The sequence below is a fragment of the Sceloporus occidentalis genome, unplaced genomic scaffold (assembly GCF_023333645.1).
Source record: "Sceloporus occidentalis isolate IW3139 unplaced genomic scaffold, rSceOcc1.0.p SCAF_7, whole genome shotgun sequence".
NCBI classification, from domain to species: domain Eukaryota; kingdom Metazoa; phylum Chordata; class Lepidosauria; order Squamata; family Phrynosomatidae; genus Sceloporus; species Sceloporus occidentalis.
In genome coordinates, this window is record NW_028316987.1 from 18,165,268 (window position 1) to 18,187,085 (window position 21,818).

The following is a 21,818-nucleotide window of genomic DNA, read 5'->3' on the forward strand; positions in this document are numbered from 1 at the left end:
AGTGTCCTAAAGTAAAACATTGTGCAAACACATGTAAGTAAAGATGTAATGAAACTTCTATTTGCAGCTCTAAATAAGGTTCATGCTGTCAGGAATGTACTTGCAAGTCAGTATCCATCAATTTACAGTAAGACTCTGCGCACTTCTGTACCTTTTCTTTCATACTAAAATGGGGTTTAGAAAAGCACACTGAGGCCTGTTACAGACTGCCAAAATAAAGCTGCCTCGGATCTCTTTGGAGGTATGCTATTTAAATGATGCATGGGTCCTAAGAGTCTGAAGGTCGCGCCAAAGCCACACTCCATTCCTAAGCACTGGAGTGCAGCTCTGGTGCAGCTTCTGGATTCTTAGGATGCATCCATCATTTAAACAGCATACCTCCAAAGAGACCCAAAGCAGCTTTATTTTGGCAGTCTGTAACAGGCCAAAGACAATTGGATAAATAGGTTTGTGTGGAGCTTGGGAAGAAATAATATGTGCTAGTAGGAGTAAAGATCTTTTTGTTCTCTCGTAATCCCTTATTTTTTCCCTCCTTCTTAATACTTCTGTCGAAGTTCAAAACGTATGTACATCTAAAGATTCCTCCATCCATGGATTAAATATTTGAGGTAATTGATGCCACACTCTTTCGTCCAGCCATCCAAATGGTTCTTGAAACTCTATAAGAAATGTATAGACTACTTGTAACTTGTAAAAAGTTTATATTGGTTATCAGGGTATGCGCACTAAAACAAAATCCTTAAAAAGCACAGGGGTTTAGTAGATTTATCAGGATACTGACATACTGAATTGATAGAAGACTATCATAATGGTCTATTCTAAGCTGAGTATCCTGGACACATAAAATATGGGGGAGCGTTGCATTAGGAGTCTGGAGACCAGGGTTGGAATCGTGACTAGGCCATGAAACCCACTGGGTGACCTTGGGCAAGTCACACTCTCTCAGCTTCAGAGGATAGCAATGGCAAACCCCCTCTGAAGAAACCAGCCAAGAAAAACTGAGGGTCACCATGTTGGAAAGGACCTGGAGGCACACAGCAACAACGTTGTAGCAATAGCAACTACACTTGTCCCTTGATATTGGCTATGGCTAGGGGCACCAGACTGTGGCGAATATGGAAAAACTGCCAATAACTAAAACATGTTTACCTGAGTGGTCAACATCTGCCAGACATGGGCCATAGAACTGCGCTGGAGGAGCTACAAAGGCCTTAAGTGCAACATTTAGGTAAAGTGAACCATAGAGTTGCATTGGAGGATCTAGATATTCCTAGAGAGAACATATTAATCAAATCTGCAAACATGGAGGGAAGAGTGGTACATTTCTATACCTCTTACCAGTGAACTAACATTCCATACATTAACCAGTGGTCCCCAGACTGTACTCTATGGGACTTTGGACTTCATCTCCCACAATCCCAGACTATTGCTCAACATGGCTGAGGCTTCTGGGAGCTGAAGTCCCCAAATTTCTTAAAGGACACAGTTTGGGGACCGCTGCAGCCTAAGCAGTTTACAACGTATAAGCCAATTAACCGCAATAAGGCACTCATATTTTACTGATGAAAAGGAAGAAGACCTTGGAGCCCTGACCTGGGATCGAACTCACGACCTTGTGGCTGCGAGGGGGGTTGCAGTGCCTGCATTTAACCGCTGCGCCACCAGAGCCTTATCTTCGCACTCCTACTTTAAAATATACACTTGGAGATCCGAGCTCCGGGGGCCACGTGGGGCGGCTGATAGAAACACGTCTCCTGATTGGCTGGACCGAGCCTCTCCTCGCTGTTGACAGTGGATGGAGCACCGCCCACTTCGCGCATGCGCTTCTTTCCTCTCGGGTGTCTCTGTCTTTGGCGCGCATGCGCTGTCTCTCACTATATCCCTCTGCGCATGCGCGGCCCGCCAGAGCCTAGTCTAGGTATCTCTGCCCGCGCAGAGAAGCAGTGTTGAGCGTCGCCGAAGGAAGAAGTAGAAGAAGCCGACGGAAGGCGGGCATGGGAGGAGCTGCCGCCGCTGCTGCCGCCTCTTCTTTTCCTCCTCCGGGGCCTCAGGAAGGAGCTGTGTGAAGCCAGGGCCTTGGAATGAAGCGGCGGCGGCGACGACGGCGGAGGTGGTTGCTGTGAGGAAGGAAGGAAGGAAGGAAGGAAGGAGGGAGGGAGGGAAGGAGCGGCGGCTCACATCTCCTCAGGAGCCCCCGCCGCCATCAAGATGGGTAAGAGGCGCCACTGCATCCACACTGTGCAAAAATAATCCGCTTTGAGGCCGCTATAATCGGCTTGGCTCCATGCTGTGGAATTCTGGGAGTTGTAGTTTTTGTCGTGGGGCCCAGAGCTTGGTCCAAAGCACACTGCAGGAATAACCCAGTTTGGGACCGCTCTAACTGCCCTGGCTCAGTGCTCCTGGGAATCCTGGGAATTGTAGTTTATCATGGCACCACCAGAGCTCTCTCTGACAGAGGAGGCTCAGTGTCTCACAAAACTACAACTCCCAGAATTCCCTAGCACTGATCCAGGGCAGTTACAGCGGTCTCAAACTGGGTCACTTCAGTAGATTCTGATATGCCATCTGACCAGACTGTAGTGGATGGATAGATTTCATGCCTGGGAGTGTCTACGCTGCGAAAGCTTTCTTCTTCTCCTACTTCATTTTCTTTTGTGTTCACCTTCTAAGTAGAGCTACGTCTAGTTAAAAGAAGCAACAGACTTCTTCTCTGTGTTTCTTCCTTTGGCAACGAATAGCTTAGAGTTGTGGTACTTAGCATCCAGGTGGTTTGCAGAGGCTGGCTTAGTACTCTTTAGCTTGGCTTGTGAACTCCAGGAACGACCCGAACCTTGGGGCATTGTGGGCATTACTGGGCAACCTCACTATCCAAAGGAAGGCGACTAAATTGGTGAAGGGTCTGGAAACCATGAAGCCCTATGAGGAACGACTCAGGGAGCTGGGGATGTTTAGCCTGGAGAAGAGAAGGTTAAGAGGTGATATGATAGCCCTGTTTAAATATTGGAAGGGATGTCATGTTGAGGAGGGAGCAAGCTTGTTTTCTGCTGCTCCAGAGAACAGGACCCAGAACAATGGATACAAGCTGCAGGAAAAGAGATTCCACCTCAACATTAGGAGGAACCTCCTGAGAGTAAGGGCTGTTCGACAGCAGAACACACTCCTTCCTCGGAGTGTAGTGGAGTCTCCTTCCTTAGAGGTCTTTAAACAGAGGCTGGATGGCCATCTGTTGGGGATGCTTTGATTGAGAGTTCCTGCATGGCAGGGGTTGGACTAGATGGCCCTTGGGATCTCTTCCAACTCTACGATTCTATGACTATAGTAAAACACATACACAAAGGATTATATTACAGCTGGGAGATAAAAATTAAAATGTCAGAATTTGGGGTAAACTGAAAGAGGAATGGGGCTGAAGCAACCATTGACTCCGATTTCAAATATGAAACATCCAAACATGATTTTTGACCAACCAAATGACCATGAAGACCTCTACAAACAGAGGTATCAGACTTCCGATCTCATAGATGTGTATGTACGCACGTGAGATGGGGAGGAATTCAGCTTGCTTCTCATTCCTCCATGCTGTGTTCTGTTTTGATGTGCGTGGCACACACATGCAATACACTCCCTCACTCACATACATCCAGAGCATGGTTCCCTCTGCTCTAGAACTGGTGCTACTTCTGCTCGTGTTGCATTTTCGTACGCCAGCCGGCCTGGTTTTGTGTAATCCACTTCCTGGTGAACCTGGTGCCTTTCTGACTCCCAAGTGTTTGTGTGCCTGTCTATGTCTGCGCATGTACTGAAGGAGAGGATGAGAATTCCCGATGCCTGGTAAAAAGGCTAAATGGTTGGTGGAATGGTGAGAAGAGAGAGATTGAAATTTAAATCAGATTAGTTTTGGAGTGAAGACAGTACTTGGTGCACATTGTCAAAATTTGCAGTCGTTCAGCCCATTTGTATTGGGTTGCAGGTTTGTACAGCTTTCCATTACATGCAAAACAACCAGGAAAACTCAGGCTTCTGTCTCTTACGTGTAAAGCTTCTGAATGGGAAATTACTGGGATGAGTGTGTACAGATCACTTGTTTCATGAACATCTTATGATGTGCATAATGGACAGATAATTTGCATAATAGACAAATGTTTCTACCCAGATTTGGAGAACGAAATATTGCAATTCATAGAGAGAGGACAGTAAGGGAGAAAGAGGAGAGAAAGGGGGTGGGGGACAAAAGGCATTGATGGGATGTTAACTCTGACAATGCTGGAAGTGACTGAATGAGTACTAAGGTTGCAGTGGAATTGTGGGTTTGAACCCAGGCAAAGCTGGGTATTTATGCTACCTGTTTCCAAGAAGACTAACCAGCCCATCTTTGTATAGTATGTCTTGGTGAAGTTTGTGACATTGTATAGTGGTAAATCCGTCTCTTAATGCATTAATTCCAAGAAATTGTCCTTGTCTCACTATATTGCTTGTTACTATCCACAATATGAAAAAATTAAACTTTTCTGCTAGGTCTTATGTAATCCAGAGACCAAGAATGACATGATGATCAAACCTCCACACATTTGCTAGAAAAAGGAGCATTTCAGAGTCCCTTAATATTATAATGAAATCTGAAGGCCATCTAATTCTGCTTCACATATTTCGTATCACAGCAGCAGTTCTGTCTCATTGAAATCCCTCTAGATGTTGAAGAGGGGTCACCTGTGACATTGAGAAGGAATGGTCCATCAGTCAGTGTATTGTCTATGAAAGAGGTTCTTTTTCTGATTGATTAGTTGAAAGCACTATTGCAGCTGTGTGACACAAAGCAAGCAAGAGGTACTAGGGTCAACATATATGACAACAATCCCTGCATATTTTAGGCAGACTAGCACTAAACACAGGGGTCATACTATTTAATCGTTTTCCATAATGTATCTTTTAACCATCTTTTTTCTGAATGTTGCACCTATTTATTTGCCATCTGATAGTTGATTGATTGCTGTAAGCATAATCCTTTGCAGACACTGCTGTCTCTCATAGAATAAAGGAGCCTCCAGATTCTACAACTCTGGAAATTCAGTTCACTCACATTGGTGCTCCCTCTTATCTTATATGCCAGTGATGCTATCCACATGGTATCTAATCAAAGGATTCTTCATAGCTATCCAAAACCACGTCTTTGCCTTCATCAGATTATAAATATTCATGTTAGGGGTGCTTCCAGGTAAGGCTTTTATTGACATGTCTTTTTAATAGAATTTTATTGGGCAATGGGTCAGATCTTGTCTGTGGTTCTGTTCTGTGTTTTCCCATGACTGCTTCTGTATTCTTTTTAAAAGAAGTCAGTTAAGGAAGAAAAAAATAGAATAACTATGCACTGTCTTTTGAATGAAAGCTCTCAGAGCTGACCATCTGGAACTATGGTTGGCCGTGTATGTGGCGCCAATTCCAAGCCAGAAACTAGGATAGGGTTTCTCTTCCATTATATTATTGAGATATTTGGCAAAATCTCAGCTGTGGCTTCGTCTAAAGGTTCCCATGCATTATTTTGAAAACAGTCACCATGTCATGGGGCATGACAGCCTTTGCGTTAATTGTCACACACATTGCACGGCATGCTACTATTCTTACTAACTGTGATAACTTCATTCCTCTTGTGGTGACCAGTTGTTCATCAGGTAGTGCACGTGTTACACCTGTCTGACATCCTGCACAGGATAATCAAGAATTTCTAGGACCTTTCTGTTGCTGCTGTACTTCTAATTGCCACACCTGATCTCTTCGCATACCTGTTACATAGTACCTTGGAAAAACAACACTGTATCACATCAGCTGATACCTGTTAATGGCATCACCCCCCCAGTAAGGTCACCCCTAGTAAGGTCCTTGCCACTGAGGGGGGGGAATAGAAGTACCAGTGTATTTCTAGAGTTGTGATATCACTACCAGTAGTGAAAATTGTTGTGGCTCCATAATTATTAATTTGTTTTCTGATTACCCCTGTGCAAAACAGTCAGATTGCGTATCAAAGAAGGCAGTGGCAAACCTCCTCTGAACAAATCATGCCAAGAAAACCCCATGATAAGGTTGACTTAAATTGGAAACTACGTGAGCCACAAGTCAGACGCGACTTGAAGGTACACAAGAACAACATCAATTTTAGGTTTGTTGTTATCAATTTGCCTTCAAGTTGACTTTGATTCTGTGAATGGGACATCTCCATGACCCCCTATTATCAATCTCTCTGTGAGTTCAGGCCTGTGACCTCCCTAAATGAGTCTGTCCATCCAGGTTGCAATCTTCCTCTCTACTTCTCTCCACTTTTCCTAGCATTATTGTCTTTTCTAATAAGTCATGCCTTCTCACGATGTGGCCAAAATATGACAATTTAGACATCTTGGCTTCCATGGAGAGTCCAGGCATGATTTGTTCCAGGACCCAATTATTTGTCTTTTGGGCTCTCTGCAGTATTCTCAGCACTCTACTCCAGTACAACATCTCAAATGAGTTTTATTTTCTTCCTATCCACTTTCTTCACTGTTGAAGCTCTCACATCAGTATATAGTAAATGGTAATAAGTGGCTTGGACAATTCTGACTTTAGTATTCAGTTGTATATCTTTACACTTAAGGATCTTGTTTAGTTCTTTCATAGCTAGCCTTTCCATTCCAAACTTCTGAATTCTTGACTACAGTATCTGTTTGGTTAGTGTTTGATCCAAGGTATGGGAAATGGTTAATTATTTTGATTTCCTCAGTATCTAGTTGAATGTGTATAAATCCTCTGTGATCATTATTTTTGCTTTCCTTATGTTCAGAAGTAAGCTTGTCTTTACATATTCTTCTTTCGTTTTCCTTAGTAATTGTTCCAACTCTATGATGCTTTCCACTAGTACGGTGTCATCTGCATATCTTAGATTGTTGATGTTTCTTCCTCCTATCTTTACTCCTCCTCCTTCTGAATCTAAAACTACTCCTTGTGTGATATATTTGCATATAGGGTGAACAAACAGGGTGATCAAATGAAGCCCTGCCCAACCCCTTGACTAATTAGGAACCATTCTGTTTTCCTGTATTCTGTTATTACAGTAGCTTCTTGTCCCAAGTACAGATTTCTCATCAAGACTATCAAATGTAGTGGCCCTCCCATTTCTTTGAAAGCATTCCATAGCTTTTTGTGGTCTCTACGGTCAAAGGCTTTGTTTTACTCTATAAAGTGTGTGCTAATTTTCTTCTGGAATTCTTTGGTGTGATCCATTAGCTGTTCTATGTTTGCAATGTGGTCCCTAGTGCCTCTTCCATTCATAAATCCTGCTTGCATCTCTGAAATTTCTCTCTCCAGTTATGATATTAGAGTCTATGCTGCAAAACTTTGAGCATAATTTTGCTTGCATGGAAAATTAGTGCTATGGTCCTATAGTTGCTGCTGTCTTGTGCATTTCCTTTTTTGTGGATTAAGATGTAAATTGATTGTTTCCAGTCTGCTGGCCACTGTTCTGCTTTCTATATTTGCAGGCATATTTTAGTTAACAGTAGAGTTGATTCTGTTTGTGTGGATTGTAGCAGTTCAGTCGGGATATCAGCTGTTCCTGGTTTATTCTTTCCAATTTCTGTTAAATGCCACTTTCACCTCACTTTTTAAAATTTTGAGTTCATCTTATGGTTCTTCATTGAACTAGTGTAATTCGTTTTTTCATCTTTTATGTAGCACTTCTGTGTATTGTTTCCCCCATCTTTTTATTTCATCTTGATCATGTAGTGTGTTGTTCTTCTAATCGTACAGTAGCAGCACCCTTGGTTTGAATTCATTACCTGGCTACCTAACCCTGTTCCTCAGCTTTCACAAGTGCTCTGTCCCCCTGCCTGTTTTTGGATTTCCTTGATGCCCAGTGGATCTAATGTTTTGCCAGTGATACTCACTTGCAGTTTCACTTCCCGGGCCTAAATCCAGTTATTAGTCCACACTTAAAATGACACACTGAACAAATGTGGAGTTACAAAGTTCCTATTGCAATTGGATTGCTCTTGTAAAGGAAGGTTGCCATAGGTCATACTGACTTCACAGCAAGTAAGTACAATTCAAACCCTGATCTTCCAGTGTCCTAATCCAACACTCAAACCACTACACAGGCAATGGTATACCATTTCTAAAGCCTTTTACATTGAAAACCTATGACAAGACAACTCTTACTGTGTATATATATATATATATATATATATTTTAATTGGGGCTGGAAGGAAACAGTTTTGTTTCCATTTTTTTCCATCCTTCTCAGATGTCAACCAGGAGTACTTTGCAGCTCTGTTTAGTGCAAGGTATAGTCACATTTTGCTTATGCAATACTAAGATTTGTATATTTTAAAATTTCATCAGTAAATCAAGTAGTGGTCTAAATACCCTAAAGGCATCAGATCTGGTCTGATCTTGGAAGCTAAGGAGGGTCTGTTCTGGTTAATACTTGGTTGAATATTGAGCACCAATGAATACCAGGTGCTGTAGGGTATATTTCAGAAGAAGGAAATGGGAAAACCATCTCTGAATATTACTTGCCTAAGAAAACCCTATGAAATTCATGGGGTCACCATAAGTTGACAAGTAACTTGAAGGTGTGTGCGTGCACACACGCATGCATCAGGTAGTGCAGCTGTACATGCGAAATTGCAAATGAACCATTTTACATTCCTAGAGCAGTAAAATAAGTTATGGTTTGCTATAACAATAAATGCACATTCTGCCGCCACCCCTTCTCTGTCTTCCCACCCACCTAACCACTCCCCATGGGTGGAAAGGCTTCACATGTCCCAGAAATATTATATCTTTAGTCATCACATACACATACAGCCAGCATTTTTGATCAAACAGAAATTGATGTAGAAAACAAAGTGAAAAGAATTAAGCATATTCCTCCAAACTCACACCTGTTGGTTCATTCCCTAATTCTGATGCAGAGTGTTTGAGAGGGCAAAGATAAGTGGTCTCTCTTATACCTTTTCATTTAGTTTTTTAGCCCTTTAATATTAAGATTAATGGATTAAGAGCATTTATCTTAAACATAAAGATTAACAGCTTCTTAACTGCTTGCTGTCTTTTAAATCTTCACACGTTGCTGTTGTTGTTGTTATTGTTGTTAACTGCCCTCAAATGGCCCTGGCTCATGGTGTCCCTGTGGATGAGACATCTCCAAGCCCCCCATCCTCTGCTCTGCTTAAACCTGTAAATTCTTGCCTGGGGCTTTCCTAATTGAGTCTAGCCATCTGGTTTGTGGTCTTCCTCTCTTTTTACTGCTCTCCACCTTTCCAAACATTAATGTCTTTTCTAGTGAGTTTTGCCTTCTTATGATGTGGCCATAGTACAACAGCCTGAGTTTGATGATCTTGACTTCCAGGAAGAGTTCTGGTTTGATCTCTTCAAGGTTCCATTTGTTTGTTTTTGTGCATGTTAACATCCCTGTAATGAATTGTGATGAATTCTTGATAGTTGTCTTAAAATCCAAAGGTAGATTTCAATATTTCTAAGTTTTCCATCTACTGTTTTGCCTTCTTTTTGTGTCCCCATCATGTTGTTATCACAATGTCTGATTTCTAAATCAGAACTCAGTGCTGTTTCCATGATGCCTTAAATGTTTTTAAAATGTTAATATGCATTTCAAAGTGAGAAGTTTTTATTTCCATGGACAGTCAAAATTAGGAAGACTGATTGAAAATGTTGTTCTTTATTTTAAAAAGAAGGTTGGCAGATTCTCAAGCAACTGTTCGTGTGTAGAAGAAGAAATTCTCACTTCCTCTTTACCATGTTGAGGTTGAGATTGTAATCTTAAGCATATTTATTTGGGCATACCTGCTTGAAACGCTGGTTGGTTTACGTCTGAGTAGAGAAGATTCACATTTTACTGTTAAACTTTCCAGTTTGTCCTCCTAATTTACATAGAGAGGTAAGCTAATTTTTGAAACTACTGCACTACACTGCTATACACTACTATTCCACTTTAACTACTGTGGCTACTTCCTGTGGAAATCTGAAGTTTGTAATTTAGTGAAGCCTAAGAGCTCTCTGTCTGAGAATTTTGACTGCCCTTCCCTAAATTGCAAATCCCAGAATTCCATAGGAGGCAACCATAGTAGTAAAAGTGAAATAGCACTATAACAGTGTAGTGCAGTATTATAGACAAACAGGTAGAGCATTTTTTAAAGTAGACAATATAAATAAATGTGCTCAGGCTGCAGTGAAATCATAACTGTGCTGCTAGCACAGGAATTAGCGGCTAAGTATTAAAACAATTGAATTATATTGCCAAAAGAAGTGGTTCAATTTCAAGCAAAGATATAACAGTTAGAGGTTATGGCTGAGTGTGTCAATACTGTTTTCCTAACTGTCATTGAGGTTTTCATTTAACTAGGATTTGATAGGGCGTTCAAACTCTGCTTCAGAGACAACCCATGTGAGTTTTATTCAGCCATAGTTACTTTTCACTGTTCCACTCAGGTATTGCCCAGCCTTTACACTGTGCTCATAGCCTAGAGAATAAAAAATATAATGGCCCTCTATATTGTGGTTAGGAGTGCAGGACCCCTGTGAAAGTGGGAAAATGGCAAATAAACTATTTTTTTTTTAACCTGAGAGAACACTTCTCTAGGCATTTGTAGGTTCTCCAGTGCAACTCTGTGGTCAACATCTGCCAAAATCTGACCATAGAATTGCACTGGAGGACCTACAGGTGCTTAGAGAAATGTTCTGTCTAGGAATCTTTAGTCTAAGTCCTCCAGGGTAACTTTGGGCGGACATAGAGCTGTACTGGAGGACTTAGAGACTCCTAGAGAGAACATATCAATCAAATCTGTGAATAATCAAATCTGCAAAAGTCAAAGGTGCAAATATGGAGGGCCAACTGTACAGTACTGGTGTTTAGGACCCTGCCAGAGAACTGTATATCACCATACACTGTGCTTTGTTGTTAACTGCCCTCCAGTCAACCCTGACTCATGGCAAACCCTTTGGATGAAACTTCTCCAAGATTCCCTGTCCTTGGGTGCTCTGCACAGGTCCTGCAGACTCAAGTCCATAGTCTTCCTGATCGAGTCTAAGCATCTGGCATTGGTTTTCCTCTCCTTCGACTCCCCTCTACCTTCCTTAGCATCACTGTATTTTCTAATGAATCATCATTATCATCTGCTTTGGCTGGTTCCTTTGCCAATTGGGAAGCATTCTGTTTCTCTGAATTCTATTCTTACTGTAGCCTCTTGTCCTATGTACAGGTTTCTCATCAGGACTATCAGATGTAGTTCCATTTCCATGTCCTTAAGTGTCATCCATAGTTTTTCATGGTCTGTACAAGTCTCCTAAATTACCAAGTCCAATTGAATCTATTGCTGAATGGTAAATCTTATTAAGTCAAAGGGTCTGCTTTAATTAGGAATAGCAAATGGATTTAAGCCTTTCTCTTTTGCATCTAGTCTTCACATCCCACCACCCATTTCTTCCTTTTCTATGCCCCAGAACAGGTGATCAAAATCTTTTACTGGTAGGTTAACCGTACTGTGATGCCTGAACTTGGAGGGCTGTATGGCACTTCTGTCGTGCTGCTCTTTGTGTTCATGCATTCTAGGAACAAACCAATTTCTTGACTAGTTTCTCCTTTTGGTTATTCCATTCTACCTAAGTTCAGCTCTGCCACAGAACAGAATGATTGTTGGAAACTTTTCTAGATCATCCACACCTGTTCTACTTATATTCTCCTCTACTGTGTTTCCTTGATTAGAAGGAACTTCAGCTCCCAGAATTCCTGACTTGGCCAAGCCAGCTAGGGCTTCTGGGAGGTGAAATCCAAAACACTTGGATGACCAATGTTTGGAAACTGCTGGACTAGAGGTTTTATTGGGTTTACACGTTGAAATAAACACTGTAATTTTCTGACCGAAGACATCCCATTCCTGTCCACTTTTGCTCACTCACCACAAGTATTGCAATATTCCATATCTTGCTTTACTATGTCTAGCTTCCCCTTATGGATTCTCCTCACATTCCATGTCCCTGTAATATATGTCGTGCAGCTTTCACCTCTGAGCACATCAATATATGAACATCCTTTTGGCTTGAGTCCAGTTGCATCATTAGCCACAGCTTTATTCTTACTTGTACCTCAATAGCTTATTGAGTGCCTTCTTACCTGTGAGTCTCATCTTCTAATAAAATCTCTTGTTTCATTTTGAGTGATCTCATCATAGAATTTTCAGACGTTTGGCCCGTGCATTATGCAAGGGATCTGTTCTGGTTCGCTTTAAATCTGGAACCCTATTTTTCTTACCTGAAATGAATGACAGAGGTGTTGCTGCTACTGAAAACCATCACTATTGACCAGACAATTATTGCTACTTGGCTACAGGTGAGGGAAGCTCTGTGTGAATGGCAGCATCAATTGCAGGTTTCCCGGGTGGCAGTGAGGGACCCGGTAGGAAGAGGCAGAGTGGTGAAGAGGTTGCCACCATGCACTTGTCCCGGTCTATGCTGCAGGTTCCTCCAGGGCCACCACCACTGGGATGGCCTGGTGAAGTTTCAGTTGGGCCATCAGGATCATCTGCTCACCTTCCTCACCTGGTAACCACACAGAATAGGATTGGGCTGAGGAGGAGGAGGATAAGTTTACCCAAGCCTGGAGAGAGCCTGAGGAGGAGAAGGACCACATCATTGCCTCCCAAGGTCCCCACCATTCCAGCCTTGAATACCCTACAGTAGAAGGAAGACTTCCACGCCTTCAGCCATTCAATGCTGAATGTGAGGTAGCACAAGGTAGTGCAAGCAGCATAGAGAGAGGGTATTTGCATGCAATTGGAGCCATGTAATACAGATTTGTATAAAAGGCCACCTATAGAAGGCTTCAGGAATGATGTACCATTGCTTCTTCTGCATAGAACAGACAAGTGTTAGCGGTAGTGCCACTGATGTTGTCTTTGAGAGATCCTCTGCTAGTGTCAACTCCCACTACTGCTGCTGCACAGTAGCTTTTTGACATATTTAGTTTGGCTCCTCAGTAAAAGCCTGTCTGGCATAGTAGACCCTACCAGTGGCACTGCAACCATCAGCATTGCCTCTTGCCTCATAGACACTCACAATCCCACCATCCTGGAAAGGTAGTGCCATGCTGCCTGCATACATACTCAAATACCTCAGCATTTGCTGTGTAACCTTTTCACTTCCAATAATCCTTTTCTTGTATTTTGTAAGAACGTAAGACAGGAGAATGCTTGATTTTTCTGCACAGATGTTGGTAGTTGTAAAGCAGTTCCTTTTAAGGTGTTCACGAAGTGTTAAAACCATAACTTCCTGGTTTTCCAAAGAAAGCTGCTGAAAATTTATTGTAGCTGCTTGAATTTATTAAATACCATAGCCCTCATGACTGCAGGTAGTATGAACTGATGAATAAGGCAAACAAAAATACTCAGTTAAAATTTTGTTTACACAGTTAACAAATAAACACAACCTTTTTACCAGTTCACCCTCCGGCTTGTACCTCTTTGTTGCAGGGTGGCTTTCAGGCTTTAAAGTTTGCCTTTGCTTCTGGGACATATTTTATGATTGAACCTTTTCAGTGGGTTTCTATAGCTATTCAGTTTTGTCAAGAACTCCACAATATGAAGTTTAAGCTTAAAACCTATGGGTATCAGGTTACTGAAGTTTGGTCTTTTATGTGACTATTAAAAATGTAGTTGGTGCCAGTAGCATACTAAGAGTAGCACAAAACACAGCTGTGATATGCTCTTAATCCTAGAAGCATCATAGAAACAGCCATTATACCACAGTGCTTGCTATCCTGAATTTGGGGACAATGATATTTGAGGCGACAGCTCCCAGTGTTCCCAAACATTTTCCATGCTTCGTGTTCCTGATGAGAGTAGAAGTTAAAAACATCTGGAAGGCCCCTAGTTGACACAGATGAGTGTAAAGTCCAATTAACATCCTAAAAGATTGTCACTGCTTTACTGTTATAAATGTATATTCTTTTTGTATTTAAATTGGGATTGAGGCTGTACTTTTGAAGTACCTGTGAAATTTATTCATTTTACTGCTACTTCTATCTGTTGAATTTCTAACTGCCAAATTCCAGCAGTTTTAGGGAGAATTCCATGTGTTTTAAATGCATCACCTAGATTTTACTATATCATAAAATATTTACTTACAAAAAAAATGAATGAATTTTGCTCTGTTTTCCTTTCTTGCACTGGTCTATAAATTTCCTGTTTTTACAATTCTGCAAATTTTCTTACTCTTATTTGTTTAATATTGTCAATTCACAGCCTTGTTATTTTTTTTAAAAGAAGTTAATTTCAAAATCTTAAGGAAAATAAATATTTGACACAACGCAATAGCTTTCCTTGTATATGCCGATTTCTTTTTATCAATGCTTATAAAGCTGAGTGTGGCTTTTAAAACATGAAAAGCATTTCCTGGACAACATCATTCCAGCACAAAGCAGAACTGTTTCCCCCAGACCTGCTGGAGACCTTGCAAAACGCTGCCTCTGCACTGTTAAGCAGCAGCCAAGCCTTCAGTTGTAGTAACTTCTGTGTCTAATTTAGTGTCACAAAGGCTTTTTCTAAAAACTGAATTTGATGTATGAATGGAGGGGGGGATATGCAGCGTATCCTGTATCCAATGCAGGGGAGAAATACAAAAATCCTGTTGAAGATGCAGTATGGCTGTTACGCATTTCTTAATTTTAGGCGAACATGAAACAGAGGTGAACAGACCAGCAGTCAAAAGAGAAGTATGGAAGACATTTGCACTGTGTTTTAACAGGGTGCCAGTTGGGTCTTGGAAGGTGTTTAGCCTCTCCAGTTCAATAATATTGCCTTCTCCTCAAACCCTTCCGAAATAATTCATAAAAAGATAGCACCTGGCAAAACAGAGGGGCAGAAACAGAAGAAAGGTAGCTAAAACTCATCCTAATGAACAAAATTTAATTGTAATTACATACCCTCCAAAATTCCATACATGAAAACCAGGACATGTATGACCAAGCAATATCAGAGTGTGATGTAGATGGCAGAAGTTATTAATGAGGGAGAATAGAGAATGTAGAGGAAGCTGTGGCAGTTTGCTTTTGCCAGAGCTACTGGGAAGGGAAAGATTCTCTGCCCTCCTCTCCTTTCCACTCTCCTTTGCTGAGTTAATTGAGTGCAAACGTATTTTACATTTTGAACTCATTTTGCAGCTATTGAAATAAGCTGAAGGGGGAAAGTGGGAGGAGGAGAGAGAAGCTGGGACATTTTAAGAGACAGTGAAAAAGTGGGATGCCAGAGAATTAACTAGGACTGCCCCAACCAAACCAGGATAGTTGCAGGTATGCAGTTAAATTTTCCTTCTGATTTGACTTAGACCTGTATGATACGGCCTTTCTTTGAATCTCAACCAAAATGTTTAGTTCCATCTTGCATTTTCTCTACTCATTGGATAGCATTTACATAGCTGTGGTTTTTGTGGGGAAAGCTAGTATTTTATAGTCACTTGCAGTAGGCTAGTGTTTGTCACCTTTGGTCCTCCTGATATTTTATAGCAATAGCAAATACATTTCTATACCGCTTATCAGTGAACTAGCACTCCCTAAGCAGTTTATAATCTGTAAGCCAATTGCCCCAACAAGACTCATTTTACTGACCTATGAAAGGATGGAAGGCTAAGTGGACCTTGGAGCCCTGCCTGGGATCAAACTCACAACCTTGTGGTTGCAGTTACTAGCATTTAACCACTGCACCACCGGGGGACTCCATAAATTTTGGATTTCATCTCCCAGAAGTCCCAGTTAGTATGGCCATTTGTCAGGGTTTCTGGGAGGTGAAGTCCAAAAAGATCTGGAGAACCAAAGATAGAACTATTTGCTCCAGACATAGCAGTATTGCTTGGAGTTTACATAGTATAGTTTTTTTTTAAACTTGCACAACTGTGTATCAAAATTTATTCACTATTTGCTTTTTTTCATTTTAGCTCAGAGGCATATGAAATATCAAACTCTTCTTCTCTGGATTTTTTTTGGTGTAGTTTTTCTGTAGTATCAATTAGTAAACTTTATTCTTTTAAAATAAAAAGTCAACCTCTGATTTTATTTTTCTTGGTCTCTGCTATTAAGTGCCACATCCATTTAACATAAAACTTTATAGTGAAAGAGAAGGGAAGAAAATATTAATATGATGGTGATATTGCAGCCCACAAAAAGGGTGCCAAGAGTTGGAACTTCTAATCTATACGCTTATGGTGAAGTTACCTTCTAAGAGGGACGACAGTTCAATAGGCCCCATAAAGAGTTGTTTAATTGTCTATACATATATATATGCCTAAATACCCTAAAGACACCAGATCCTGTCTGATCTTGAAAGCTAAGCAGGGTCAGCACTGATTAGTACTTGCATGGGAAACAGGCAATGAATACCAGATATTGTAGGTTATATTTCAGAGGAAAGAACTGGCAAAACTATCATTTGAGTATTCCTTGCCTAAGCAAACGCTATGAAATTCATGGGGTCTCCATAAGTCAACAGGCAACCTGAAGGTACATACGAATATACATACTCTTTAGGAAAACTAATAGTGGTGAATGTTCTGGTCTTTTGTTTGTATGAGAGAAGGAGGACTGTACTGAGAGAGAAACTGACCTGATTATGCCAATCTTTGTCTTGGAATGTACACCAAGTCATTATATAAAATGACCTAAGATTTAATAAAGGAGAAATTTGTACCTCTCAAAGGGTTTTCTTTTAATAAAATTTGAAAGATGATCTTACCAATCTATAAATATTTCACCTTAAAAACTTAAGGTAGAATTGCTGTTTTTTAAAAACCCTTCAATCTAGTTTCACCTTTTAACATAAGAAAGTAATAGTTGGATTTAGGTCTATGTGTACCTAGATATAAGTTCCACCAAGTTAATTGTAGCTTATTCCCTTGTAAATTTGCAGCTTCATTCTTGTTGATAAGGATCTTTGAGTGTAAGATACTTACAGTAGCCCATATACTTATATTTACTATATTGTCTGTGTATTCTTTGAGATGTCAGCCACCCACTGAATATTTGAAGTCTCAAGTAACTAATAAAGCAAGATGCTCATTTGGCAACTTAGCAACTAGTGTAGCTGCTATGAAGAATAGTCTTGAACCAATATTGTCATCTGTTTACCAGGTTCTGCACTGAACCAAGATATGGCCTTACCTTTATTAAGGGTCCGATCAGGTAAATAGAGGAAAGGGTTTTATAAATACTGTATATTCTGAGAGTGATTATTGATATTAGAAGGTTCCAAAGGGAAGTTTTATTAGTCTGAAGAAGATTTTGTATGGAAAAGGGGTTGAATTGATGGAATGGAAACTAAAGTTCTAATATAAGACATAGAATTCCACCATAGAATTTCTGTGTGAAGGCCGCAATTAGCACATTAATAGTATGGAGGACAAGAATAATAAGAGGATGTCAGGAATGTAGAAATGAAAAGCTTTAAGGGAGAATGGACAGAGGTCTCCCAAAATTGTAAAAGCAAGAATAGAAATTAAAAGGTGGCTTGATTCATCAGCTGCTTTCTGAATTGACCAGAACAATGAAGGAAAAACAAGGCAAACTAGGAAGAATTTACTGAGAAAACAAAAAATATTAATTGTGATTTTATGTTGACAGTATTTTCCAAAATCCTGTTGCTGCATTATATCAGTGTGGTTACAGGGATACATTAGTTAACAAAGCTTCTGATAAAAAAGCCCCTTTTTAAAAAGTCTTTTCAAGCCTTTCCAGCCCTCTATCTAGCTATAGGCTTATTTGGTGTTTTTTTTCCACAGAATTGCCATTGGGTGGATGGTGAAGGAGGGCTGCAGAAACAGAAGACTTTTGATGCTAGGATTCAGTAGCATGTCTGCAGGAAACAATTCAAATAAAGCTTGAGCTGGGAAGAACTGGGATTTTGCACTCTTTGTTCTTATTGTAACTTTGTATATCTATTTACAACAGGTAAAATAAACTGCAGGTACTAACAGAAAAATTAAAATACCTAAATATGTATGTGAGCACATGTTTTGAAAAACAGTGGCAGGCTCCTTCCCACTCTAAGAAAAGGTTGGACACTCATCTGGATTCCTCACCTTTTTATTGCAGATGAACAGGAGGCCCTGAATTCCATCATGAAGGACTTGGTTGCACTCCAGATGAGCCGGCGTCCCAGATTATCTGGTTTTGATAGCATGAAGCACAAAGACAGTCATTCCAACAGACAGGTAGTATGCGCCTGATAACTGTAGATTTACTTCTCTTACTTGGCTGTTTCTGATCTGATATGCTGAGCCAAATGGATTTCATAACATTTTGTACAAATGTTTGAGAATTTTCTCTATTCATCTTCAACCTACTAAAGAGCCAAAAAGTGTTAAGAAGAGAGTGCCAGGCACTGGTTTTCTGTGTATGGTCTTTGTATCTAGAAATCAGAATGTATACATTTGATTGAACTGATTATGGTTTCAATAGGGATTCTTATTCTTTATTTGGCATGCTTCTGAATGTAGTTGCTCAGGATTAACATAGAATTGTGGATCTGGAAGAGACTCCAAGGATCACCCAGGCCAACTCACTGGTGGTGTGGGAGAGCCACAGCTTGCAAACCAACTCACTGGTGGTGTGGGAGAGCCACAGCTTGCAAACCAACTCACTGGTGGTGTGGGAGAGCCACAGCTTGCAAACCAACTCACTGGTGGTGTGGGAGAGCCACAGCTTGCAAACCAATTCACTGGTGGTGTGAGAGAGCCACAGCTTGCAGATGACCATCTAACCTCTGTTTTAAAAACACAACAAAGGAGTGTCCATCATCATCTAAATTGCTAAAGGGTGAATTTTTTCCATTGCCTTTCATTTTTCTTCCCTTTTATTTCTCTCTGGATGTTATCACACAGGAGGAATGTCTCTCAAAGAAAAGAAAGTAGGGCCAATTCGGAAAAGAACATAAGTACGTGGATGGCTATCACACCACAGAAGAACATAGCGCCCATCCCAGAGCCAAAGTAGTGCAAATGCAAAAGAAATTATCATATTAATTCAAATTAGCATCCCTGCACATGCGCAGTGAGGGCAGAATCGGATCGTGACCTTTTTACACTTCCCGCGGGGCTTGCTTCTGGTTCCCGTGGTTTTGCCTTGTTTCACGTTATTTGTTCATTCATTACCCTTTATTTCTCATTATTTAGACAATTCATGTTATCTGTTCATTCATTACCCTTTATTTCTCATTATTTAGACAATTCATGTTATCTGTTCATTCATTACCCTTTATTTCTCATTATTTAGACAATTCATGTTATTTGTTCATTCATTACCTGTTATTTCACGTTATGTAGGCAATTCACGTTATTTATGCATTCATTACCCCTTATTTCGATCTTCCAGCCTGAGAGGGAGTGATCAGGCAGACCCAGCTTCACCAGGGATAGCCTGAAGGAAGATGCTCCTCCCTCCTTAACTGTCATCTTCCGGCCTCATATTCCTCTCCAGCTATGCTCTGACTATGTGGGGGAGAGGCTTGCGTACCCTAATGAAGTTCTGAGCTATGCTGGCGGTGGTATAATAGCCACCGCTAGGGCCTCCCATGCCAGACAGGTCACAACCGAAGGGTCTGACCAAGAGTACCAAAGGGCAGGATGGGCTCTCTAGCCTTATGGCAACCATCCTAGGAGAAGGAAAACTCTAATCCCAAACCCGGGCAGATGGTGCTCATCTAACCCTGTAAGGCCAACCATCTAAGAGAAGGAAACTCTAATCAAACCTACGACCCGAGGACCTCGCTGCCACCGTCCATGCTTGTCAAGGCCTCAGCAGTTGAACCTCTGGTTTAAAGGGTGATGCCAGTTCTGTGCACACTGCGCTCCACCAGAAAAATCCATTGCACAGGCTCAAAGGATACATCCAACATCATCAACGCACTTGTAGAAAGAACGGATGAGTCCTTCCTGAATCTTTGTTCGCGAAGTAAAGCCAAGAAGAAGAAGACCCCTTATTTCACGTTATTTAGGCAATTCACCAATTCAGAATCAGTCCAAAGCAACCGTGTACAGTAGAGTCTCGATTATCCAACCTTTGGTTATCCGACGTTCTGGATTATCCAACGTGTTCCATGCTTCCTTGTGAGCGCGCATGCACGCTCACGAAGAAGCATGGAACATCGGATAATGGCCGGCTTCGTTTTCTTCAGCCAGAAGGGAGTGCGCGCACTCACCACAGGCTGATGAAAACCAAGCCGGAAAGCGGAGGACTGGGCCCTCCCTGTGGGCTGAGGAGAACCAAGCCGAGGAGGCGAGGTCTGGACTCAGTCCTCCCCTTCCCGGCTTGTTTCTCCTCAGCCAGCAGGCTTCATTGAGTCAATCCATGTTCCTCCTTTCCTACTGTCTTCATCTTTATCAAGCATTATCATCTTTTCCAGTGACTCGTGTCATCTGATGACATGCTCAAAGGACAATAGCCTCAGTTAAGAGGGTTTTTTTCTACTTTTCTTTTTTTCATCTTTTCATCATTTCTTTTTTCTTTTTTTTTCTCGTTTTGTAGTTTTGTTTTTGGATTTTTTAAATTTTATTGTTCCCTTTGTCTGTTTGTACAGTTTGTTGGACAGTTCTGTTCAGAATTCTGACATGACTTCTGCCAACTTTTACTTTTTCTTTTAATCTGTCCTTAAGTATTTGAAAAGTTTAATTATTCAAGCAAAGAGACTTGTCTTCCTTTTGACTACAGATATAGTCTTTTAGCATTATTTCTTAGTAATATCTCTGGGTTCAATCCATATTTCTGATTCCCTGACTGTTAGGCCTAGTAGTGTAAGGTTGTTCTTTACATGGTCTTTTAATTTCTACAGGATTCTTCTTTAGATTGTATTTTGCCACTGTGATTGATATGTCCTTTTTTTGGTCAAAATTTATTGTATTACAATTCAGGAATTGTATAAAATATCAACATTTAAAAACAGCAACCATTATCTTAACAGTTATTAATAACAAAATAACAACTCAATAATGATATGGATATGATAATGTGGAAGAATGGTATTGAGGAAACTTTAAAAGGTCCACATTGTTAATGAGGTTCTAATGTTAATCAGATCCTGACACAGCTGAATCTTCATGTAGAATGCCTTTCCAGAATACTTGATGATGGTGTGGAGGTTGTATCTGAAGCAAATTATCATTGATGTACTCTATGAAAAGGAACCGTTTTTCAGTAAATGATGATTTTCCAATTTGTCCTTTTGACTTCCTTATATTGTCTGTGAGTTTCTCCATCAGCCATATGTCCCAGGTTTTCCTCCACCAATTTTTCTAGTTTTCCAGTTCTCAACAATTTCCAATCTGGCTATTGCTATAAGGAAGATGATCAAAGCTTTGTGTTTAAACATTTTGTTTTCTGCAATGAATAGTGAAAGAAGTAGTAGACCTGGGCAAAAAATGCACCCTATGTTTTGTTTTTTGGGACATTCTAACCACATATGTACAGTATATAGGCCCCATTAGTGCTGCACCCACTCCAACACTTGAGTGAAGTGGTTTTTGTGATCCTAACTAATTGCATAGGGGTGAGATACCATCTGTGTGTTATTTTTAAGATGTTTTCCTTTATGAGAACTAATCTGGATTGGAAGGGAGGTGAACTCCATATTTTAAACCAGTCTGATTCAGGAATTTCCTTTTTCAATTCCATCTCCCAACCCACCCTGTGGCTAATGCCTCTACCATAGACCTCCTGAATTATCCATCTGTAAATTGTTGCTGTTGATGTAAGTCTTTTTCATATCACACATTATAGTACTTTGATCCCACATTAACAGTCATGG

The 21,818-nt window shown here is 40.7% G+C and overlaps 1 protein-coding gene across 1 annotated transcript in view; it reads left to right on the plus strand.

The window, feature by feature from the left end:
* Nucleotides 1-1,945: 1,945 nt before the first annotated feature.
* The window catches only part of MAP3K3 (mitogen-activated protein kinase kinase kinase 3), a 51,192-nt gene continuing 31,319 nt past the window's right edge, over nt 1,946-21,818 (plus strand). Inside the window, exons 1-2 of the mRNA XM_089532227.1 lie at nt 1,946-2,212; nt 18,113-18,231. Coding sequence (XP_089388353.1) covers nt 2,209-2,212; nt 18,113-18,231 — 123 coding nt within the window. The 5' untranslated portion in view covers nt 1,946-2,208. The remainder of the gene's footprint in view (nt 2,213-18,112; nt 18,232-21,818) is intronic.